General features: G+C 40.7%; 1 protein-coding gene across 3 annotated transcripts in view; it reads left to right on the forward strand.

Annotated features, from left to right (window-relative positions):
- LOC101858942 (phosphorylase b kinase regulatory subunit beta) overlaps nt 1-16,317 on the forward strand; it is a 50,711-nt gene extending 34,394 nt beyond the window's left edge. For all 3 annotated transcript variants that reach the window (XM_035970080.1, XM_005099553.3, XM_005099552.3), the window contains 9 exons: nt 2,477-2,644; nt 3,145-3,281; nt 3,752-3,890; nt 4,549-4,751; nt 5,691-5,837; nt 8,040-8,169; nt 8,892-8,999; nt 9,727-9,801; nt 10,713-16,317. In XM_035970080.1, coding sequence (XP_035825973.1) covers nt 2,477-2,644; nt 3,145-3,281; nt 3,752-3,890; nt 4,549-4,751; nt 5,691-5,837; nt 8,040-8,169; nt 8,892-8,999; nt 9,727-9,801; nt 10,713-10,916 — 1,311 coding nt within the window. In that variant the 3' untranslated portion in view covers nt 10,917-16,317. The remainder of the gene's footprint in view (nt 1-2,476; nt 2,645-3,144; nt 3,282-3,751; nt 3,891-4,548; nt 4,752-5,690; nt 5,838-8,039; nt 8,170-8,891; nt 9,000-9,726; nt 9,802-10,712) is intronic.
- The last annotated feature ends 8,608 nt before the right edge of the window (nt 16,318-24,925 follow it).

Raw genomic sequence — 24,925 nt, forward strand, 5'->3', positions numbered from 1 at the left:
TGGGGTAATAATATAGTGTAAAGCGCATAGAACGTGCTTTCGAGTGGGGACATGCGCTATACAAATGCTATTTATTATTTAATATTAATTGTGAAATGTGCTGACAAAATGAGTTACTTCCCACGATCCAAGAAAGGAGATATCGGCTGAAAATCGACACTGGGGTCAGATTTATAGATTTTCAATTGATGCCATTTTGTTCACGTTTACTGTGTCTTTTACTATTCCATGCTCACAAATTTGTACAAACTTCACCTATCAAGTTGATGTATCAATTTCCATAAGGCTGAAATCCGAGAACTAACTCATTTTGTCAGCACAGCCCACATATTATAATAATAATTGGGGACGAAGGATTGTGGGCAGTGAGCACCGCTGCTACTTCCCCGCTCTCCTCCAAGTCCCACTATATTTCTCTCTCTCTCTCTCTCTCTCTCTCTCTCTCTCTCTCTCTCTCTCTCTCTCTTCTGGCTCTGTGACTTCATAAGTGGTCAACAATGCCGACAGCACACAGGAACTCAACATATGAACTGTTTTCACTGTTTAAAAAAATGGAGATACGACAAGAAAGCACTGAGGTCACGACATACCCGTAGATCCTTAAAAAGTGCTGAACATGGGTCACTGAAATGTTCCAGCAGACGTTTTCTGGCACGACAGTTGGCGGGACATTTTAGGAACACATGGTCCATAGTCTCGTCCTCCTCCTTGCAGGATCGACAGGACAGATCTGGGTAGTCCGCTGGCGCAATTTTGTGGAGATATGATTTCAGCTTGGGCGATTTTCCACTAGTTCTCATTTGGGAGAGAAGCCGACGGTCTTGTCGTCTAAGCATGGGGTAACACGCACTTTGGGGTAGCTGGTTTGACATCTGTTACCCCTGGGGCGGAAGGGAAGAAATCATAGGGCGTTACACTACTTCCACTGGTCGAGTCCTAGATTTAACCGTTCCACCCGTATGGGGTACAATTTCAAGAAAGTTTTCGTAATTTATTTTATAATGTAAATTGCTGTTTTTAAAACAAAATTTCTATTATATGTTTAAGATATTTCAACCATTTAACTCGCAGAGTCAAACCGAGCTATGCTGTGAACTTTCACGAAAATAACCAACTTGTGTCCTGCACACTCATCTAATCTTTATGCAGATGCAAGCACGGTAGAACTTTTACCAAACCAGATTTTAAAAAGTAGACTGACTGAAACTCAAAAATGTAGTTTTGTGTTGGAAAGTTCAAAATCTGACTGTGAGCTACATCCTGAGGTTCTGTCAGCCCATGTATCTTCTTTTTCTTTTTGTTTTTTAGAAATGTTTGTATGTATGTCATAATTTCACCTGAATTGGAATCCAAATTTTTTCGTTTCTTTTCTAAAGGCTATCTTTACTTCTCCACCATAAATATCTTGCAGATGTTACATACCCCTTCCTCTCAGTTGCACTGTCTGCTTCCCAGGAAGTTGAGATTGTTTCAGGATGCTATCAGGTCTGCTGGGTAATAATGCAGATTGTAAAGCGCATAGAGCTTGCTTTTGAACGGGAATTTGCGCTATATACCAATGCTGTCTATTATCTATTATTGTTATTATTTGATTGCTATTTCACTAAGTTTCCAGGTTGGAATGAGAACTGATCCTGTTTTGTGTGTACACAAACAGAAGTGCCTAGGGATCAGTGGCAAATGCCGATAGCGATAACTCTTAAGCGCACAAGTGTTAATCTTTTGTTACGGAACACAACTGCATTACCTATGAAAAATATTACAAAGGTTATTGCTCACTGTTTTGAAAATATGATAGCATAGACGTAGGGCTACAAACACATTAACAAAATCGTCACTTAGGAGCGGCCCCCAAGTGATTTTTCGGCATACTTTTATTAAATGCTAGGGATGAAGATGATAAATTATTTCCAAATTTCTGGTCACTCTACTTGAGGAGTTGGGAATGAGGGTTGTGTCCTGTCCAACCAAGACAGCCTGGCGGGGATCCAGAGTAAATGCCAAACAAAAAGTGAAATGCACTTGACACCTAGATTAACATGCACTCTATTTCCAACATGAGAGCATCGTCATCGTTACCATCATCATCATCTTCATCATCGTCATCATCATCATCATCGTCGTCGTCATCATCATGACCAAACAATTCCTCTTTTTGTTGTTTCTTTTTTCTTGAAACATAACAATTTGTACCATGTCAATACATTTTTACATAACCAAATGTCGGCACCAAAATCAGGACACGGGACCATAAAAAAGCGAAAAAAAACCAAAAACGTCATATGGCGGGTGAGCAGCCGACCGCCAGGCCCGGAACCCTCAGGTAGCGTGACCAGGGCCTGACCTCATCTCATAGGTCAGAGGGAGATGTGGGTAGTGGGCGTTTGTTCAGGTGATTGTCTTGGACAGTGGCTGTTAGATCAGCTTTGACCTTATTTTTATTAACATGTGTTTCAATGTTGTTGATTTTCTCCAGTCCTTCATCTCCTCGGCCGCTGTGGAGCATCTGGACTTCCTGAACCTGCTCCCAGACCCGGATATCTTCACGCCGTTTGAGGAGAAGTCAATGAAGGCCAGCTTCAAGTCGCTCACTGAAATTCCGCAGCTCATAGCTTTGGAGGAGGAATCTTTCATCAACGAAACGGTTCGTGTGGGGGATGACTCGCGGGGTGATTCATGTGATGTGACTCATGGCATGCTATGTGCTTGTTATCACCTCTTAAAAATCTCCCAGAAACCTGTTCTGCAACAATTACAGTTCTAAATTGTCCCAAATGTGCTCTAAACCCATTTTTTTCGCATCCAGATTTGGAGGGAAATCGGCTAAGTACTCATAGCTGCTGAAAATAGAACTGTTGTAAAAATAAACAATGGCAAATGCTTGCGTTGATGCAAAATGAGACATGTTGTAAATCAGTGCTGCATCTTCACTCTGACGGTAAAGAGGTATTTTGCCCAATTCATGACTAAATTTCTTTCCTATCAACCTATCTATGTTCCTTATCTCTCCTCCTCCATTTCTTCGTATGTTACTCTCTAGAAACATCTCTCATCTTCTGATTTTATATGATCTATTAATGTCGCAAGTGTCGTAAAACTTTTATGAAAACTAAAGTTTTGTTTTGTTTTGTTTTTTCTGTGTAGAACCTGAGGACAAAGACGAGCCAAGAGCTGGTCTCTTACCTCATGTCTGTGTCCGGGCTCAACGCTCAAGTGACCTTGCTGAAGCTTCTGTATGAGAGAGAGGGCCCGTTCTATTCCATAGATGGCAGCACAATCAGGTGGGGGTGTAGACGGTGCCAGGATTTGTGTCATTTGTGTCAATGCTGTACGCCCTTTAATAAAAACCTTTAACCTTCAGCACTTACATGACCTATTTGTGTTGCAGCTGCTGCAAAACTCTTACTAAAACTAAAACCTTATGAACTACTACTGCTACTGCTGTAGCTCTACCGCTACCGCTACTGCTACTACTACTACTACTACTACTACTACTTCCACCACCACCACCTCTACTACTACCACCACTATTACCACCACCACCACTACTACTACTACTACCACTACCACCACTACTACTACTTTCACCCTCACCACCACTACTACTACCACCACTACTACTACTACTACTACTACTACTACTACTACTACTACTACTACTACTACCACTACCACTACCACTACCACTACCACGACTGCTACTGCTGTCCTACATGTACATGTAATTTGCTACTATGTTCTGCTCTCCCAGTGAGCGGCTGGAGCGGCTGATTGACCGTGCTGGGGCCTACAAGAACTGGTGGGCAGTGCGCATGTGCTCCGCTCTGATGGGCAAGCTGGTGGACTCGCTGGCACCCTCCATCACCACCATGTTGGTCCGAGGAAAGCAGGTGAGACCTGGAGGATAGGGGGGGGGGTGAGCTGGGAGAGAGGAGAAGTGAGTGGGGGGTGAGGAGGAGGGGATGAGGGGGGAAGAGGAGGGAAGGGGGAGGGGATCGAAGGAGGAGGAAGGACAAATGCAACTCCTGCATACTATCGAGAGATGTGGCCACCCCCCCCCCCCCCCCCCCTCTTTCATAAGATGACATGTCTCCCTTGAGTTCGTCTGTTTGTTTGGATACCTGTGAGGCATCTGGACAATAAAGATGTATCTTGTTTGATCTTATCTTATCTTATCTTATACTGTGCCGGAACAACACAGGAGGAACTGTTGCTTTTTCTTCCCTCATCCTTACTATCGTCATTTTCCATTACTTCTTTTGTATGTTTGTCACTCTCTTGTGAACTGCTATTTCTAGGGTGCCTTGATAGTCGAAGCAGACTTTGTGCTGTTGAGTGGGGAGCAGAGTAAGCCTGATTCCTCGTTTACACTTCTCTGGTGACATCCAGACCGTGGTGCTCATATGACCTTATGCAGTTGTGAGCACCGTAAAACCTTACTAAAACTAAAAAACAAAAAAACCCTTTATTTTTGGTCGTGGAGTGATTGTTGTCAGTTCCTGCATTATATTAACCACCCCCCCCCCACCCATCTGTATGTTTGTGTAGATCACGGTGGGTGTGTTTGGGCACGAGGAGGAAGTCCTGGACAAACCCATCAGCCCCAACGAGCTCAAGAACATCCTGTACTCCAAGTGCCTCCCCTATGATGTCTGCCAGGCCGTCCTACAGCAGGAGCTCATTCTCTCCATCGGGAAACTCATCGCCACATCACCTGAGCTGTTTGACGGAATTCTCAAGATTAGGATCGGGTACGTAAGCTCCCTCCATATTGGTTTCATCCTGATTGTCTCACTACATGTTGGCTTTGTGCTGAGGTATTAAAATACTGAACATTCAACACCAACCTCCCTCCCCCTCCCCCTCCCCACACACACACACACACTCACACACACTCTGATATCAGATTTATTTACCTGCTCTTACCTTTAAACTATTTTGCCATTTTACCTGCAATACATTGATAAACAATGCATGAAATGGTTTGGGCATCTGTCAAAACTACCACCAGACTGTATAGCAGTGAAAGCGTACAGCCAGAGATCTGTTGGATACAGAGGAAGAGGCTGGCCCAGGAAAAGATAGATAGAGGGGGTCAGAGAAACATTAGAGCAAAACAATATAATATACCCGTACAACAGACGATACAATAAACAAGAGAAAGAAGTAGTTTACCTCCTCCCTCGACACTGTAAGGTAACAGGGGATGGAAAAAGTAAAGTTACAATATTTTCAAACTTAAATCTCCTCCAGTCACACTGCATGTTTGCAAGTATGAATACACCACATTCATTCTCCCCCCCCCCCCCCCCCCCCCCCCCCATTGTAACATTGTGTGACGCTGTATGGCGTTGTATGATGCCATGGCATTATGTGACGTTGTGTGACATTGTGTGACATTGTATAACGCTGTATGACGTATGATGCTGTGACATTGTGCGACATTGTATGGTGTTGTGACATTGTGTGACATTGTATGATGCTGTGACATTGTGTGACGCTGTTATTCTTTGTGACGTTGTGTGACGCTGTTATTCTTTGTGACGTTGTGTGACGCTGTTATTCTTTGTGACGTTGTGTGACGCTGTTATTCTTTGTGACGTTGTGTGACGCTGTTATTCTTTGTGACGTTGATGTTGTATGATTCTGTGACATTGTTTGATGTTGTATGACGCCGTATGTTCCTGCAGGTGGTTTGTGCGGGCCATGCAGGTGGAGCTGGAGATGGAGCAACAGGACGAGGAGAACCGCCGCGAGCTCAGCGCCCTCTCCCCGCACCAGGTCAAGCGCATGGTCTGGTCCGTGCTCACCAAGAACTACCTGGAGGCTGACCTCAGGTCAGTTGGACGCAGAGGCCATTACCATTAGCTTTGTGCGGTCTAGTTTTGTCCATGAAAAAATGAAAAAAAAGTTTACCCCCCCCCCCCCCCCTCCCTCTTTCATAAGATGACATGTCTCCCTTGAGTTCGTCTGTTTGTTTGGATACCTGTGAGGCATCTGGACAATAAAGATGTATCTTGTTTGATCTTATCTTATCTTATCTTATACTGTGCCGGAACAACACAGGAGGAACTGTTGCTTTTTCTTCCCTCATCCTTACTATCGTCATTTTCCATTACTTCTTTTGTATGTTTGTCACTCTCTTGTGAACTGCTATTTCTAGGGTGCCTTGATAGTCGAAGCAGACTTTGTGCTGTTGAGTGGGGAGCAGAGTAAGCCTGATTCCTCGTTTACACTTCTCTGGTGACATCCAGACCGTGGTGCTCATATGACCTTATGCAGTTGTGAGCACCGTAAAACCTTACTAAAACTAAAAAACAAAAAAACCCTTTATTTTTGGTCGTGGAGTGATTGTTGTCAGTTCCTGCATTATATTAACCCCCCCCCCCCCACCCATCTGTATGTTTGTGTAGATCACGGTGGGTGTGTTTGGGCACGAGGAGGAAGTCCTGGACAAACCCATCAGCCCCAACGAGCTCAAGAACATCCTGTACTCCAAGTGCCTCCCCTATGATGTCTGCCAGGCCGTCCTACAGCAGGAGCTCATTCTCTCCATCGGGAAACTCATCGCCACATCACCTGAGCTGTTTGACGGAATTCTCAAGATTAGGATCGGGTACGTAAGCTCCCTCCATATTGGTTTCATCCTGATTGTCTCACTACATGTTGGCTTTGTGCTGAGGTATTAAAATACTGAACATTCAACACCAACCTCCCTCCCCCTCCCCCTCCCCACACACACACACACACTCACACACACTCTGATATCAGATTTATTTACCTGCTCTTACCTTTAAACTATTTTGCCATTTTACCTGCAATACATTGATAAACAATGCATGAAATGGTTTGGGCATCTGTCAAAACTACCACCAGACTGTATAGCAGTGAAAGCGTACAGCCAGAGATCTGTTGGATACAGAGGAAGAGGCTGGCCCAGGAAAAGATAGATAGAGGGGGTCAGAGAAACATTAGAGCAAAACAATATAATATACCCGTACAACAGACGATACAATAAACAAGAGAAAGAAGTAGTTTACCTCCTCCCTCGACACTGTAAGGTAACAGGGGATGGAAAAAGTAAAGTTACAATATTTTCAAACTTAAATCTCCTCCAGTCACACTGCATGTTTGCAAGTATGAATACACCACATTCATTCTCCCCCCCCCCCCCCCCCCCCCCCCCCATTGTAACATTGTGTGACGCTGTATGGCGTTGTATGATGCCATGGCATTATGTGACGTTGTGTGACATTGTGTGACATTGTATAACGCTGTATGACGTATGATGCTGTGACATTGTGCGACATTGTATGGTGTTGTGACATTGTGTGACATTGTATGATGCTGTGACATTGTGTGACGCTGTTATTCTTTGTGACGTTGTGTGACGCTGTTATTCTTTGTGACGTTGTGTGACGCTGTTATTCTTTGTGACGTTGTGTGACGCTGTTATTCTTTGTGACGTTGTGTGACGCTGTTATTCTTTGTGACGTTGATGTTGTATGATTCTGTGACATTGTTTGATGTTGTATGACGCCGTATGTTCCTGCAGGTGGTTTGTGCGGGCCATGCAGGTGGAGCTGGAGATGGAGCAACAGGACGAGGAGAACCGCCGCGAGCTCAGCGCCCTCTCCCCGCACCAGGTCAAGCGCATGGTCTGGTCCGTGCTCACCAAGAACTACCTGGAGGCTGACCTCAGGTCAGTTGGACGCAGAGGCCATTACCATTAGCTTTGTGCGGTCTAGTTTTGTCCATGAAAAAATGAAAAAAAAGTTTACCCCCCCCCCCCCCCCGCAATTTGAATTTCTTGACCCCCCTAGTCGCATACCACTAATTTTATGCGTCTTGTCATGTCAGTAAGAATAAAGTTTTGCCCTGCCCCCATCCCCCCTCCCAAATTCCCCCAGTTTGAACTCTTAGAGACCAAGATATTTAACACTTATTTTGTGTGATCTAGTCATGTCAATGAAAATAAAGTTAAAGCTCCATGTTTTGAAGGTTCCACCCCTCCCCCCCCCCCCTTCACTGTTTTGCAGAACACCATTCCAGAAGAGGCAGCTGGACGGAGCGCTGAACCGAGTGCCCAAAGATTTCTACGACAAAGTCTGGGAGATACTGGAGAAGACACCAGGGGGAATCAAAGTGTTGGGATACTTGTTGCCACAGGTATGGGAGATAACTTATGGGTAGGGGAGATAATTTGTTGTTGTGGGTGGTTGAGATAACTTGTAGGTAGGTTGGGGAGATGACTTGTTGTTGTAGGTAGAGGAGATAACATATTAGATAACAAACTGTTAAGATCTTTTGCCATCTAAAAGCAGGCACCCATTCCTACCCGTGCAAAATGAGGAAAATTTATGAAAGTTCCTTTCCCAAGGACAGAATGTCAGCTATGACCTTTTGGTTGCGAGCCCAACAACCTAATCACTAGACCACCGACTCCACAAGATGTGACTGTTACTCTTCCATCTTGCTTGTGAGTGTGACTTCCCTTGTTGCGGGCCCCCCCACCAGGGTTAACTACTGACTGAAGTATCTTTAAGCCATTCCCAAAGGGGAGATATGAACTTGTTTTTATGCGCAGTAGAATTGTGAATGGGCTGATGCATCAATGTCATTCTTTCCTCATCCTTACTATCGTAATTTTTTTCCTCTTCTTCTTTTGTATAGTTTTGTCACTCTCTTGTGAACTGCTATTTCCAGGGTGCCTTGATAGTCGAAGCAGACTTTGTGTTAAGGCTAGAGAGGTGATCAGAGTAAGCCTGATTCCCCGCTTGGACTTCTCTGTTGACCTCCACCCCTTGGTGTTTATATGACCTTGCCTGATGCAGTTGCGAGCGCCTTAAAACCTTACTAAAACTAAAACTTTTTTGTGGTACTATCCCCAGCAACCGACCCAGTCGGACATGACAATGTACGAGCTCAACTTCTCGCTGCTGGTGGAGCAGATGCTCAGCAAGATCGCCGACCCGTCGTACCGTCAGCTCATGGTGGAAGTGAGTACCGGCAGCCTTTGTGACCTTTAGCTTCTTTAAAAAAATTTCTTTTGACTAGGTTTAAAAAAAAAAAAAGTTTAAATAAAAGAAAAAAAAAATAGAATACAGTAGAACATGACTGCAGCTGCACCCACTACAACGGGGCCATCCCTTCAGCGGGACCTACCGGAATCCCCTTTGTTTTTGCCTATGTAAACTCAATTATCTGTACTAAAGTTTAGTGAGGTGGGGCAAGCAGCAGAGAGAGAGATGGTGCGGAGAGCCACTTCAAAAGAGATGTGCCATAGTCCCAGGCCTAGGCTAAGCCAAAAAGACGGTAAAAGAAGAGAAGAGCGTGTAGTGTGTGATTTTTCGGTAATTCCCCTATTGCATCCCTATAGCGGGAACTTGCCTACAGCGGGATTTTTCTTCTAGAACTTAAAGTCCCGCTCTAGCCATGTTCTACTGTAATGATAATGTAGATCATGTTCATGTCTCATCTACAAAATCTGGATCGTGAAGGAGGCAGTTTTGACTCCAACCCTGGTTGAGAGGGACACAAAGTCCCTGCAGAAATAGCGAGACACTCGATAAAAATTCTACACGCACGAGAATCGAACTCGGGTGCCTGTTGTGCAACGATAAAGTGGTCCCTGCTTAAAGTGACAAAATTTGTTTATTTGGTAAACTGTTAATGAACGTCTTTGAAAATGTTGTTTAAACACGCAAGTTTTGATGTTTTCCTCAGGCTTTTATGGTTGTGTCCACAATACTGGAGAGAAACCCGGAGCTCATGTTCCACCAGTCGGCGAACATGGATAAGGTACTTTCTTGGAAATAGCTGTTTATTGTCGTTGGTTATCGGAAGTCACTTTGTGTTCTCGGGAATCGCTGTTTTAAGTGGGTTTTTTTCTTGTTTTCTCGGAAATCGAGGGGGGGGGGTCTTTTCATCATAGAAAAAATTGGTCGGGTTACTGTCCAATGATGAAATAATAGTTTTGTTCTTGTTGAAAGTTCTTTCCGTACAGAAAATTGTTACTCCTAAGACTGTATTCTATCAGTAGTGTTAGACGGTTCACTCTCTAGGATTTACTCCACAGCATACTGTGCATAGCACGCAATGTACATATATATATATATAGAGAGAGAGAGAGAGATTTCACCTATATTGGTGTGATGACATTTTGTGCTGGTTCCCTAAAAAAAAAATCTTTCAGTGCAGTCTTTGTTCTTATCCTTTGTAGACAAGAGGAAGTTGCATCACTCTTTAAGAATAGCATCCTATAGGCTGTAAAATATGTGTCTTCTCTACCTCTATTCTGGGGTTTTCTGCTGATCTCATATGGACCTATATTGTAGTGTATAATTTTTGGGGTTGGTCTTAAGTGCCAACATTTTAGAACTTTCTGTCATCTAATGTCTTCCAAAGATGTAATATTTGAACAGAATTTATAATATTTTATCAACTTCAAAGCGAATTTGATGTGGCTTTTCTAACAATTAAAAGAGGTTTGTATATTTATTTGTTCCAATTTGTGAGTTTTAAACAAGATTTGAATTTGATGTGAGTGTTTGGCGTGCACTGTGTTGTGCTTTGTTCCTTCTTTCCCATCAAACATCTGTCGCCCTTATTACACTTTAGTAACACCTCTAATCTTTGGCACCTCTATGATCTTTTTGTGTTGCAAGTGCCATAAAACTCTTACTAAAACTGAATTTGTTTTATTTCTGCAGATTATTCAAGAAGCGTACGAAGATTTCCAGCAAGATCTCAACCGCATGGAAGGGCGGGAGAAACAGGACGACATGCATCGGTTTTTCAACACTCCCCCGAATGTGCGCTACGGCACCACGGCCTACATCGCTAAAGCTGTGATAAAAAACCTGCTGGACGGGGACTTGAGGGTTGTGTCGGAGGATCTGTGCACCATTGCTTGATTCTGTCTTGATCTGTGCACCATTGCTTGATTCTGTCTTGATCTGTGCACCATTGCTTGATTCTGTCTTGATGTGTGTACCGTCGTTTGAGTCTGTGGTGATGTGTGTACCGTCGTTTGAGTCTGTGGTGATGTGTGTACCCTCATTTGATTCTGTGATGACGGGTGCACCACTTTCACTTGATTCTGTGGTGATGGGTGCACCATCGCTTCAGTCTGTGGTGATGGGTGCACTGTCGTTTCAGTCTGTGGTGATGTGTGTGTGTGTTGTAGATAGCTTCTTCGTAAACTTTGCTTTGTCTATTAACCCATGCTCGCTTAAAACGAATCTAGACCGGACATTTTCCGTGCGAGCAGAATGGACAAAATGTGCGGTTTTCAATGACTAAAGTTTGTGGGTGTGAAATTTGTTGGTTCCCTCAATGAATGTGCCACACAGTTGTGTTTTATGAGGGAAGCCTATCACTGGCAAGCTGTTTAAAAGTTTTAAGCCCAGATAGCAACATTTGTTAGGAGAAAGAAAAAGCTGTTGTATCTACATCATGTATTTTGTTTAGCTTTTTTCTCCAACATTTATAATAAAATTTGGATTTCAACAAAATGTTTCTTGAGCAAATGTAACCAATACCACAGATTGAGAAGCTGCAGTGAAAAAAAAAATCAAAATTTTTTGCTTCGTACATGTGAGCAGCTTGCTGAGGGTATGTGAGAGGAGGCAATGTGACACAAAGGGTTAACTGTGAGATGAGGCAATGTGATGGAGAAGGGTTAACAGTGTTTGAGTGTGGTGTGGGTGACCTTTTCCTCCCAGGCAGATGGAGGTCTGGGGATACCAGTCCACACAACATTTTGGTCATCCTTTGTCTGACTGAGTGGCTGATCAGATTACTTCAGGTTTTTTTTAACAGAACTATGAGCAATAAATAATGAGGTTGTTCTGCAATTAATTGTACTGTTTGCCTCATGGAAGACTAGACTTGTTTTTTAGTTTGTTCAAATAGTAGGATGATGAACTGGTCTATTGGTACATTTGTCTATAGGTGCTGTATTGTCTCTCTATACATCGTCTGTTTGACGGAGACAAAGCTTGTCATGCAGAAAAAGTAGCTTGAGAATGTTGGGAGTTTTTTGTTTGTGATGTCCTGTCCCCTACATGAAACCTTTGTGTTGTCATTTATTGTCTGTGTATGCTTATGGTGTGTGTGTTTGTTTGTAGGTGTGTTAATTTGTGTTTGTGTATGTTTCTGGGGGGTGTAATTTGTGTGTATAATGTGTGTATGTGAGTGTGTGAGTGTGAAAGTGTGTGTCTTTGCAGCCGCACCAACAATAGTCCTATATCACTGGCGGCAGACGTAGAGGCCGTGGGTCTGACTCGGTCCAGTGAGTGATTGTGTGACAGGCGAAAAGATCACGTGTTGGGGGTTTGGCATCAGCAGCTTTAATTTCTAAATTCAGGATCATTTTCTGAAAGTGTTTGATGAAACCTGACTTTTTGCTGTGGTTGTTTGTTTTTGGGGAGGGTTTTTTCACCTTGTAACTTGTAGTGCTACTTCAAACAGGTCGTGCTGTTGCGAAGAAGAAATAGCCCAGTATCCCGGATGTGGTTCTTCAAGCATTTTTCTCTCCCTTATAATTATATCACTGACATCACACACAGTATGTGTCACTTCAAAAGTGATAACATACCTTTTTTTTAAAGCTCATTGACATGTTTCCACCACAATGAATCTTTCACTTCTCTGAAGCACTTTGATTTAGGACGTCTATGATTTAACATGTGTCTTCAATAGAACTTGAGATATTTACGTTGGAAAGAGAGAGTTTGGTGGAGGGGGGGCTGCCTAGTTTCAGAGGCAAAATTAGTGAGATAATGGCTTCCAAAGTTTGGTGACTTCCGTAGCTTGAGAATCCTTGGAAACTGAAAAAAAAGTTTTGTGCCTTTAATCAAGATGTTCCAGTAAAATCCACCCAGAATTGTGTTTTTGAATGGACATAAAAATGTTGAGCCCAAAATACAAATTTGGATTTAAAAAAAAGGTTTTCCCCAAGGTTTTTTGTTGCTTCTGTGGATAAAGATAAAATGAGATTTTCAAAGCAGACAGTTGAGACAGTTGTGAAGTCTAAGATGTCGTTTATCCAAGGTTGAGGTGGTTCGGAGCTTTTGTACCATGCAAAAATGTCACCATCTGCCTCAGTTTCACACACACCCCCCCCTCGTCATCTGTCCGCAAGCCGTGCTCTGCTCTCCCTGTACCGGTGCCCTACATGGTGGGCAAACCATTACTTGTTGTTGCTTTTACTTTTCTAATGTTGATCACGAGTGATAATTTACTGTTGTAGATTTTTTTTTCTTTCAGGACATAATTTTTAGTACAGTGCAGCCTCTCTATAAAGACCTTCGATATAACAACATCCTCTGAGCGACATGGTGATCAGGTCCCGATTTTTTCTTTATATATCGTTACTAATTTTTCGTTCCCTTTCTATTTAACTATTATGTCAACTCTCTATAACTATAGCAACATTTTTTTCTGGTCCCGACTATGTCGTTATATAGAGGCTGCACTGTACATTGTAATTGTATGTGTAGAGAAGACATAATTTCTGTTGTTACTAATGTTACTCTGGTACGTTCAGAACAAAAGCACAAAAAAAAGGAAATAAAAGCAAGATTTGGTAGTCCAGCTTTTACACATGGAGACTGTTTGTGTTTGGTCACAGTCAGTAGATGGCGGGGTTAAGCTTTGGCCCTACCACGTGTTTTTGTTCATGATTGGCAAACTTCCCACAGCATTGTCTCCACAAAACTGTGTCTACTTAGTATGCCAGTAAATGAGGCATCACCTCATTTATTATTACAAGCTTGCCAGCACTTTCGAAACCCAAACAGGGACACCCAATGTTAGAGCTTCAGATTGCGTAACGATGAACAAACTGACATCGAGTGAGACTGGGTTTTGGTGTAGTGTATGTGATAAGGTTATAATGTCCTCTCAAATTCCCGATTGCCAAATTTGGGACAGTCCTGAGGAAATCCGAGTCAATTGGCGAGTGTGTTGTTGGTCAAGAGTTCCGTAGCAGGTTTTTTTCTTCTGTCACAACTGTTAATAAATTCTTCAGTCAAAAGTCAGGGTTTTCATGAGCAGTTCATCTTGATACTTTACGGCAAATATGCCAAACTGCATAATACTTTGTATTATCTTTTCAAAAAATATTTGTCCTTGACAAAGTGTTTTTCTACCAAAAAATTTGTTCTTAATTCTTTGCTGCATCTACTACCATTTGCGTGAATAATGGAACATGTTTTTTTTTTTAAGCTTCCTACACTAATCAACGACCTTTTTCGTCATGTGCTTTGTATATATGTGGACGATATCTACAGCATTATATTCAGAAGCGGTGCCATAAAGAAGAAAGTAAGTTTGTGTGGACAATCTGAGAGCAGCAGTGAGGTCACAATCTTTTGTTTTCCTCAAATAAACTGTCTGAGTTTTCTCCCCCATTAGGCTACATTGTTGAACAAGATTTGCGAGACATAATTCCTGGTGTGTGCTCAGTTGCTGTCTGTGTGGACAAGTCAGCTGGTCTGTTGTGTAGTGGGATGTACGTGGATGTCGAACGTTTATTTGAAAGTTTGACAAGTGGAGATTCTGGAATGAAAAGGTTCCTCTCGGAATGTTTGTTTTCAATTGTTCGGAGTTGGAGGGGCGTGGAGCCTTGGCCTGTACTCTCCTTGTATCGTATGTGGTGAAAAAGTGACAGCTCCTTGTCCATTATTTTCTGAGATAACACCATGATAATTTTGTTCTTCATTTGAGGGGGATAGAGTGTGAGAAAATGTTAGCCTCAAATATATACAGTATATCAACAATGAGTGTAAACTGAGTTGGATAGAGAGTGTGAGAAAATGTTGAGTCTGAGAGTGAGGTGTGTAGTGTGTGCTAAGAGTAGGCAGTTTAGTGAACGCGCTCGTGGCAGGGCGAATCGGCCGCGGTACGCCCCGTAGATTTTTGTGACCGGCCGTGAAGCCTCGTGAAGTTAGAATAAACAGGCGGGGGAAAGTGGGTAGTGGTAGTTTGTACAGGTGATTGTTTTAGTCAGGAGGCGGTTAGAGCAGGTTCGACTGTTATGTAGTCAAAATATCTCTGTGATGAATTCTGGATGTGATCTTCTGCGTGTAGCTTTCTCAAGGGTTAAAAATATTTTTATCCAGCATGTGGAAACTAGGTTTCTACTGTGATGATGTAATCTTGCTGGAGTTTTTTTTTGTTTGTCAGCTGATGTCTCATTGTGTCTCATTACATGCATGTTTACAAGAGTGTCATTACCCCCTCTTGCCAATTGATCTTTTCTCATATATAGTAGTAGTTTTTCCACATGCATATATTCAACTATAAAACATGTATATGGTCTCGGCACACATCATTTCTCAGTCACTGATAACATCTCGTAATACTGAACAGGAAAATAGAAAAATGTGATAAAACGTGCAATATGGCAACGAGACTTGGTCTGATCGTCATCAGAGGTACTAGCTCCGAGACCTCTTACTCAAGAATGAAAGGTTATTATAATTGTTGAATGTGTCACGACATGGTGGAATCAGGAGCTCGTCAATTATTTGGCATTTCTAGTTAAAGCTTGTTCATTTGTTTTACTTTTGATGAATACAATATCCATAGACTAACTAGAATAGAAGTTGAGATATTTGTGACTGAAGGAGATCGTGGTTGTATAGTGTCAATAGGTAAAAATAGCAAGAAAATGGCTGCCAAAGTCTGGTGAATTCCAAAACTTGAGTGTCCTTGGATACTGAAAATTTACATTATTTTGTGCCTTTTACTTTGATCAAATGCCGAAATATGTTTTAAATGGAAAATAAAAGGTGTTTAACTTTTAAAAAATAAAGATAATATTGCTCTGTGGGCAGAAAAATGTCGGTTTCTTCATCAGTTCTCATTATTTTGGCGAGCGCTTGATTTCACTGCAATGTCACACCGTTGATTTACCGCAATGACACGCTACTGAATGTATCAATGTATAGCTCTGACATATCTAGTCTGTGAGAGTAAAAGATTCAAGTGTGAGCTCATTATAAATGTTCTCCCCCTATAAATTTGAAGAACAGTGCAGCTTTCCTCTCCCTTTCCTTTTATTAATTTTGTACTGTTTTCTTCTATGCATCATGTTACACCCAAGCCCCCATCCCCACATTTGTAGATTGTTTATAGTAACAACATATTAAATTGTTGCTGTCACAAGGAAATGTTGAACTCGGCTTCACTTGACGAGTCATGAACATTTCTGAGTTCCTCATTTTCTTGTGGCAGTTGTGATGTACGAAGATTGTACGTACCTAGCCTGATGAATGCTGTGAATAAACCACTTGTTCGTACACTTGAGACTCAAATATTATTAAACGGCTGTATATTGCACTTGTTGTTTTAAAAGTAAAATGAATAACACCTTTCTGGTGGGTGGTTGGCAGGTGTTCTGGTGTAGTTTGCAACTGCTTTCCTATCAAACATCTGTCATCCTTATCTCTCATCTCTTCATTTTGAATGTTACTCTCTCGTGACCTTTTATCTTCAGCACATTTATGTAACCTATTGAGTTGCAAGTGTTGTAAAACTCTTACTTACCGGTACTAAAACTAAAACTATATATATGTGAGGCAGCATGGTGAAATCAGCCACTCATCAAAATAGTCAAAGTGAAGAAATTGGCATTTTTTTGCAGGTTTGGGAATTTTTATAGAATTTTTGTTTTTCGGCTCTACACCTTTCCCGCCCTTTAAAGAACACATTTCTGTGTGGATTGTGCTGAAAAAGGTTGATTTAAGGCAAAAGAGATGTAAATTTTTAGTTTAGATGGGCTCTCAAGTTTAGGAAATAACTCAACTTTGGCGTCCATTTTCTCGCTAATTTTACCTCTGAAACAAGGCCACCCCACCTCCTTCAATCACCAATATCTTGACTTCTATCCAAGATAAAAAGATTTGTTTTCATCAAAAGCAAGGCAAATGGACAAGCTTTAAGATGATACCAATAACTCCATATGCCCCAAAATTGACAAGAGCCTGGTTCCACCGTGTTGTGACACATATGCAGTTTTTATAATTTTACAGGAGAACAAAAAACCTGAATGTTGTTACCAAGAAAACAATATTTCTTTACTTTTAATAATTATAGTAGGAAGTTGTCAGAATTGTATTCTAAAGAATATTGAGTACTTTGAAAAATGAGAGCAGATATATTATATATATATATATATATATATATATATATGTGAGGCAGTGTGGTGGAATCAGGCTCTCGTCAAAATAATCAAAGTGAAGAAACTTGCATTTTTCTGCCGGTTTATGAATTTTTATCTATGTTTTTTTTTTTTGCTCAACACCTTCCATGCCCATTAAAGAACTCATTTCTGTGTGGATTTTTCTGAAAAACGTTGATTAAAGGCACAAAGAAAGTAAATTTTCAGTTACCACGGACTCTAGGTATGGAAATAACTAATCTTTGGCGGCCATTTTAACACTAATTTTACCTCTGAAAACAGGTGACCCCCACCTCCTTCTTTCGCAAAAATCTCGACTTGTATTCAAGGTAAATGGATATTTTTTTCATCCAAATAAAGACAAATGAACAAGCTGTAAGATGATACCAATAACTCAACATGCCCAAAAATTGACGAGAGCCTGATTCCACCACGCTGCCTCACATATATATATATATATATATATATGACATGTGTGTGACATGTACACCTGAGCTAAGTGGGTTGAACCTCACACATGTGTACCCCTGAGCTAAGTGGATAGAATGATCCGGAAAAAGAAGTGGACCCGAGATTGTACCCGAGAGATAATTGGACAGGTGTCTGTGCTGTACAGTGGAACTCGGATTCAACGAGCTCGGATTCAACGAGAACTCGGATTCAGCGAGATGAGATAGATTCCCCGTTTTTTTTCTTCTTTACAATCATTGAAAATAACCCGCATTCAACGAGCACTTAAATCAACGAGCTCGGATTCAACGAGGTCGCTTCCAGGGTGAACAGCCCCCACCGACGTGGTTTCGCTCATTTTTCTCCCAGAACGAACTTTATCTGTTCCCGGAAACTATCCATTGCACCTGCATCATGAACCAGTATTCACTTACCCGATTGCATGCGACCAATCAGCGGCCTTTTTTCATACTAACACATGCGTTATTGGCTCGCGCATGTGTGACTGTGTGTGTGTGTGTCGCGGAGGGGGGGGGGGGGCGCACTTAGCGATCCGGGCGTTGAATGTGGCAGATACAAATGCGTCACAGTCTTTTTTCCCCTCGGCAACTGATCATTATTATAGTGATAAGCTAGTCTTGACGTAGATCTTCGTAATAAATTGTGCGCCTGTCTATGGAATCAAAAGTTGCCGTATGCTAGGCTCTACACAACAACCCAACTTTTTGGTAAACAATCAAGATGACACAGGAGTGAATTTGAACGAATCTGTCTTTTTTTTACACAGCTCATAATATGCAGGCATTTCAGGCACTACTTGTGACTTCTCTTTATACATTACTTTCTCAGTGCCTGTAATTATCTACACAAAACCTCGTGTTTGCTATACTATAACGAACACTAGGATTCAACGAGATTTTAGGTCAGGCCCGGCGACCTCGTTGAATCCGAGTTCCACTGTAGTGGCTAGGGGCTTCACCGTTGCATGCAAAAGATGCAAGTTCGATTACCATATGGGAGGTTTTATGTATAGAGAGTAACTTGGTCCATCTGCTGGGAGCCTGTGTATCCCTCTCTTTCTAAATTAATTGTGTGTGGGACTGTAAATCTAGTACATCAACTGTCTACCCTGTGTGTACGGGACTGTACATCAACTGTCTACACTGTGTGTACTTATCTAGAACATCAACTGTCTACACTGTGTGTACTTACCTAGTACATCAACTGTCTACACTGTGTGTACTTATCTAGTACATCAACTGTCTACATGTCTACACTGTGTGTACTTATCTGGTACATCAACTCTCTACACTGTGTGTACTTACCTAGTACATCAACTGTCTACACTGTGTCACTGTGTGTACTTATCTAGTATATCAACTGTCTACACTGTGTGTACTTACCTGGTACATCAACTGTCTACACTGTGTGTACTTACCTGGTACATCAACTGTCTACACTGTGTGTACGGGAACATCTACATTGACATGGAGGTGGTTGGGTCCACTGGTCCTAGATGAATATTTTCCCACTTCAGCGACGAAATCAGGCCAAGCAAAACATGGATGGACAGAGTCAAGAAACCCTTCAAAAAAACAATTATGTGTCTCTGCCGGTCAATATCAGTCATATGAACGACATTTCAAAACTGAGTTAACGTTATTTTAAAAAACAATCACCTTTTCCCTACAATTTATAACAAGAATGAAGTAAATATGACCATATTTGACGAAAATACAGAGTTTTTAATTGTGCGAGGTGAGAAAACACGAAAAGGAGAAAATGGCCTCCGAAGTTGAGCAACATGTTTCCATAGCAATAGGGGTCTTAGAATTGAGATAGAGACTTGAAATGTATAGTCGATTATAGTTATAGTCATTTATTTTTACCTTAAATGAAGCTGAAGACATATAACTTTTAATTGATCCAAAAAACAAAAATTTCATGGAAAGTCACTTTTTTTGACTTTCGAGCCCCGAAGCTTATAATAATAGCACACTGCGTCTTACGACTGATATTGACTGGGGGAGACAGAAAAGAGGATCTGAAAATAACAATACATAGCCCACGTCTGAAAACGACATCTCCCCTCGACACCATGTTACAAGAGGACAGACAACGAGGACAGACAACTTGAAGCTTTTTCTTTCCTCATTACTATCGTCATTTTTCCTCTACTTCTCTTGCATGTTTGTCACTCTCTTATGAACTATCTCCAGGGTGCCTTGATATTCGAAGCAGACTTGAGCTGTTGAGGCTAGAGAGGCGAGCAGAGTAAGCCTGATTTCCCATTTGGACTTCTCTGTTGACATCCACACCTTGGCCCTCATATGACCTTATCAGCACTATGCAGTTGAGAGCGCCGTAAAACCTTATTAAAAGAAAACAATGTTAAGTAAAAGTAAAAATGACAAATTCACAAAAACAGGAAGCTTTGTTTTGATGAGATGTTTATTGGAACAAAGAATGTACCGGTACTTTCACACCAATCTCACAAGTTACAGAGTCACAACATATTTACACCTGACCCAGCCTATCTGCTCACACACAAATGTAAAATTATGAGGTAAGTGAGTTATTATTATTATTCACAGTTCACAGCTCTCTGGAAGGAATAGAAAAGTCAATACAGATGATGGTTCGTCCCTTGACTTTGGCCAACAGATAGAATAATTAATTGAAACATTTATTTCTTTATGCAATTGCCTCTTCAAATGATATTATTCTTTACAGAAACATTCTCTCTCTCTCTCTATATATATATATATATTTACAACTGAGTGAATTCATACATGGAAATGAATTCAGCTGCCACGCAGAATAAAGCTTCATTATTAGAGCCACTGACGAGATTTTGTCAGTTCAATTTTTTGATGGAACAACCCGAAGTTCATGACAGCCAACTTGGCAACTGGGGTACAAAAAAAAATCTCAGAAACCAGTTGCACTACTCTTTTACAATTTTTATGCACGAGTGCAGTTTTAAGACTGTATATATATATACCTGTATGCAGTTATTTTGTATACGTGTATGCAGTTCTTGTTATATACTTCTACACTGAGCACAATATTTAGGTACAGTAGGAATTTACAGGTCTATAGGTGTATACGTGTCAGTTGAATGAGAGAGAAAACTAGAAGCAAAGAGGGGAGGGGGGGTCTTACTTGATACAAATATACGTGTGCAGAATATGAGAACATGAACTACAGTATGACTCTTCACTACAACAGCAAGAACCTTATACCAGATTTAGAAAAAAACTTTTGTCAAGACTCAAGTTGGTTGAAAAGTCCACTAAAAGTCGGAAAAAATACGTTGTTATCATGGTTAGAACTTAGATATTGCACAACTGAGCACACAGACAATCCTTAGAACTTAACGAGTACGACTAAAAACCAGAGCCCAGTGGCTGAGGTTTCCAGTACCGTATCTTTCTACTTTCTACATGATACGCTGTGATATATTCATCCCCCATACAGGAAATACACATACCTAATGTGGAACACAGTCCTTGGCGCATTTATGACTGTGATTTAAAAAAAAAAAAACTTTCAGAATACAACAGTTGAGCGATCCAACAGCCATGTGCATAACATGCTGCAAACATTTTTGCTCTTCTCTCCAACTTTCGTTCTTTATGAGTGCAGTACAGACTACAGAATAGAAGAGACAAGTTGTTTTGATACAGACTATAAAACAGGCAGACTGTTGTAACAACAGTGAGGACTGCCTGTTTGTCTTGTGTGTGAAGAATACAGTGTCCAAAATTTGCGTCTGGTGTTGCTGACTGAACAATCCACCGATTTCTCACTTATCTCAGACTCTGAACTAGCAGCACAGGTTTCAATCATGCATCATCAACAGACCGACATTGCAAATTAACGAAGATCACAGATTTGTTGAAATTGACTTAAAAAAGGTTGGGTCAACAATATAGAAATTATACAGAGATGAGGAATTGAACATGAATTTTTGTAAACACCTTTCTAAACTATACAGGGGAAAAAAGGCAAAATTCTAATACATTTTGATTAGTACTATACAGAATCTAACATCAATTTATATTTTGATACATAATTTATCATTCCACTAAATACCAATACTCCTGCACCTCTACTAGAAAAAAATATTGAAGGGCAAAAAAAAAAAGTAGAAGAAAAACATTTTTAATTTTAAAAATACCATAACAAAGAGCACATATATGAATATTCTTTACATATCATGAGTATTTCCCTAACACCAAATAACAATATACAGCAAAAACAACAGAAAATAGACCCCACCCTATCCAAAATTTTTAAAAAACCCATTAGAACACCAAAAAGTAGAGGATATATCCGAGTTTCTCTAAACAACCCAGAACAAAATATACAAGCAGCAAAATCAATTGACAGGATTTCCTGTGGGACTGGGACATCGTGGGCTCAGTGGTACAAACCAAACCACTCCACCGCAGAAACTTGTTTTTCACATTCTAAGAACAGAAAAAAGGAACACAGGAGACACCAAAAAAAAAAAAAAAAAAAAAAAAAAAAAAAAAAAAAAAAAAAAAAAAATGTGGGCGAGTACGAGGAATGATAATGAACAAAGTATAGCTCAACAAACCCCCTTCACCTTGTCATATCCAGCAGCATGGATATTTTAAGTTCAGCATTTTGTGACCTCCTGAACGTGTTCATTAGGACAATATACACATATTGTATATTTCCTGAATGTGTTCATTAGGACAATATACACATATTGTATATCTCCTGAATGTGTTCATTAGGACAATATACATATCTTTGTATATCCCCTGAATGTGTTCATTAGGACAATATACATATATATATATATAATGTGTTCATTTGGTCAATGTACACATTTTGCATATCTCTCCTGAACATGTTCATTAGGGCAATGAATACAGACAAAAATCTGCTTATATATCTGAGCGAGACAGAACACAACAACAGAAGACAGACATAGAATCTTTCACAGAGGGAAAAGAACTAAAAAAAAGACCTAACAGTAGCATGCTATCATGAACAGTGCAGTGACAGTAAAAGCTGAATCTTGTAGCTCAGGCCATGCCCTACTCCACAATTAGGAAAACGCTCGTCGTAATTCTGCTTTTGAAAAAAGAAAAGTCGTCGAAAAGCATAGGTCATAAATTAGCTCTCATTTTTACCAACTACTGTATATATATGGTCAGCTGGACGATAAAGAATTATTTAAAACACATTTCTCGCTACAACTGAGAGCAGAACACCAAAACAAGAATATTCCGTTAGAGTTAGACCTGAGACAGTTTGAGAAAAGAGACATTCACAGGACATTCTTCGTAGTAGGCCTACTCAACTTTTTGATTTCCCCTAAAAGCTGTGGATAATGATCACAACATTCAAAGCTCAGCTCACCATAAAATGTAAACAATCTGCCACATCAGACACAAATATTATTTATAGCACCTAATATAGTCCAACTTACAATACCAATTCAAAAATTGACAGTTTGCATGTTCACCATAAATTGACAGTATGTATGTTCACCATTGAAAAGTGTCACTCAAAATTTCTTTTGAATTTCTTGACACACTTTCTTCACTTTACTACCAAACAGTAAAAAAAAAAAAAAAATCGAAGACCATTCAGCATAGAATAACCAGAAATGTTTAGACTTTATGATCATTTGACATGATTCAGAAAAATCTGGAGGGATAACAATATGTCGAGGTCAGGGTTAAAGAAATCATTTCAATTCTCTTTACACTACACTACACTGGGAATATCAAGGTGAACGCACACAAAAAGCTGTGATCTTGAGGCTTTCACAAGTGAGTAACAAGCTGAAACGTTAGCACCAGATCATCTGAAGTGTACAAAGTCTGTGAGCAACAATTATAAACAAATATCAGATCAGGGAATCTTGGAGAACAAAACTTTGCCCGCTGTGCAGGAAGACAGACTCACGATACACACGTCTTTTTTTACATTTTCATTTACATAATCTGATTCCTCTTAATCTTTCTGTGCATCCATTGACATAGCTTGTGGATCTAGTCAACATTCTCATCACTTATTTCTGCATGCAATACTCCCTAAAGCCAGCACATGTTTCCTCTTCCTTTCTTCAGATAACACATGATAAGAGGTAAATTTGCATATATATATTACAAAATTCCCAAAGTTATGACAACAGGAGCTTTGGAGCGCTGTTCAGTGGAGCACCAATAGAGGGAAGCATAGGACAGGTAATGTCTTCTTCCTGTGTTACTTGAGAAGAATTAAGATGTTATGAACTCTGCCTCAAGTTGACCTAGCCACAACAACTTTGATTCCTATGACAAACATACATCATTGTAAAGCGTCTATATTAAAATTATAATTATTCCAGCACAAACATCGTCTCTCAGCTGAGTTTACGTTCTCACAATCACTTATTATGCTTCATGAGTCCAGAAGCTTAGCAGACACTGCACTTACGTTGAGGGTTGAGCAGAAAAACAGAGGGCGAAGAGAAAGAAAGACCACCAGAAGTGTTAAGTGAAATAATACCACACACACCTGTGACAAAGACACAATCTACAGGATGAAAGGTCCTCTAAACACAAGAGGTGAACAGCCTAAGACTTTGATTTCAGCAAATAAGTACACAAGGACACACAGATCAATGACAAAGACACAAAGACCAATGACCAAACACTCGGCCAGATCGGCAATAGTTGCCCTGGACATGAAAAAGACAAAAGGACAATTATGCTCAGCCTGTCTTCTTTTGAGTTCGAGTGAAAAATCCCACTTATGGTCTTAAAAAGGAATACCCACACAAGAACTAAAAGATAGGAAAAAAGCCGAAGGTAATGAGAAATGCACCCCCCGGATTCAGTAGAAATCATTCCAAAGTTCTACCCCAGTACTGTAACTGTAACCATACAGCTACCACATAGTTCTACCCCAGTAGATACTAGAAAGCCACTAATCCCCAGGCAGCGGAATATAACAAGAAAATTTTAAAAGCTTACTTTCAGTTACGACCCCTCTCCACATCAACAACAATATGACGCATTTGACTTGAGCTCCAGTGGTCACTCAGTGGGCTACAGTACTCAACTTCACGTCTAACACGAGGAACATTCAAGTTCACAAGATACACATGTGCAGCAAAATTGTACAGTTAACCACACAAAATGTCAGCTCGGAAACTCCACAGACGTAAAAACTCTGCACTTCTAGGGCCAGGGAGGCCACTCTAAGACCAGAAGTAACAAAAGGAAAAGAGAGAGAGAGAGAGAGAGAGAGAGA

Source organism: Aplysia californica, unplaced genomic scaffold, assembly GCF_000002075.1.
Source record: "Aplysia californica isolate F4 #8 unplaced genomic scaffold, AplCal3.0 scaffold00217, whole genome shotgun sequence".
Lineage (NCBI taxonomy): Eukaryota > Metazoa > Mollusca > Gastropoda > Aplysiida > Aplysiidae > Aplysia > Aplysia californica.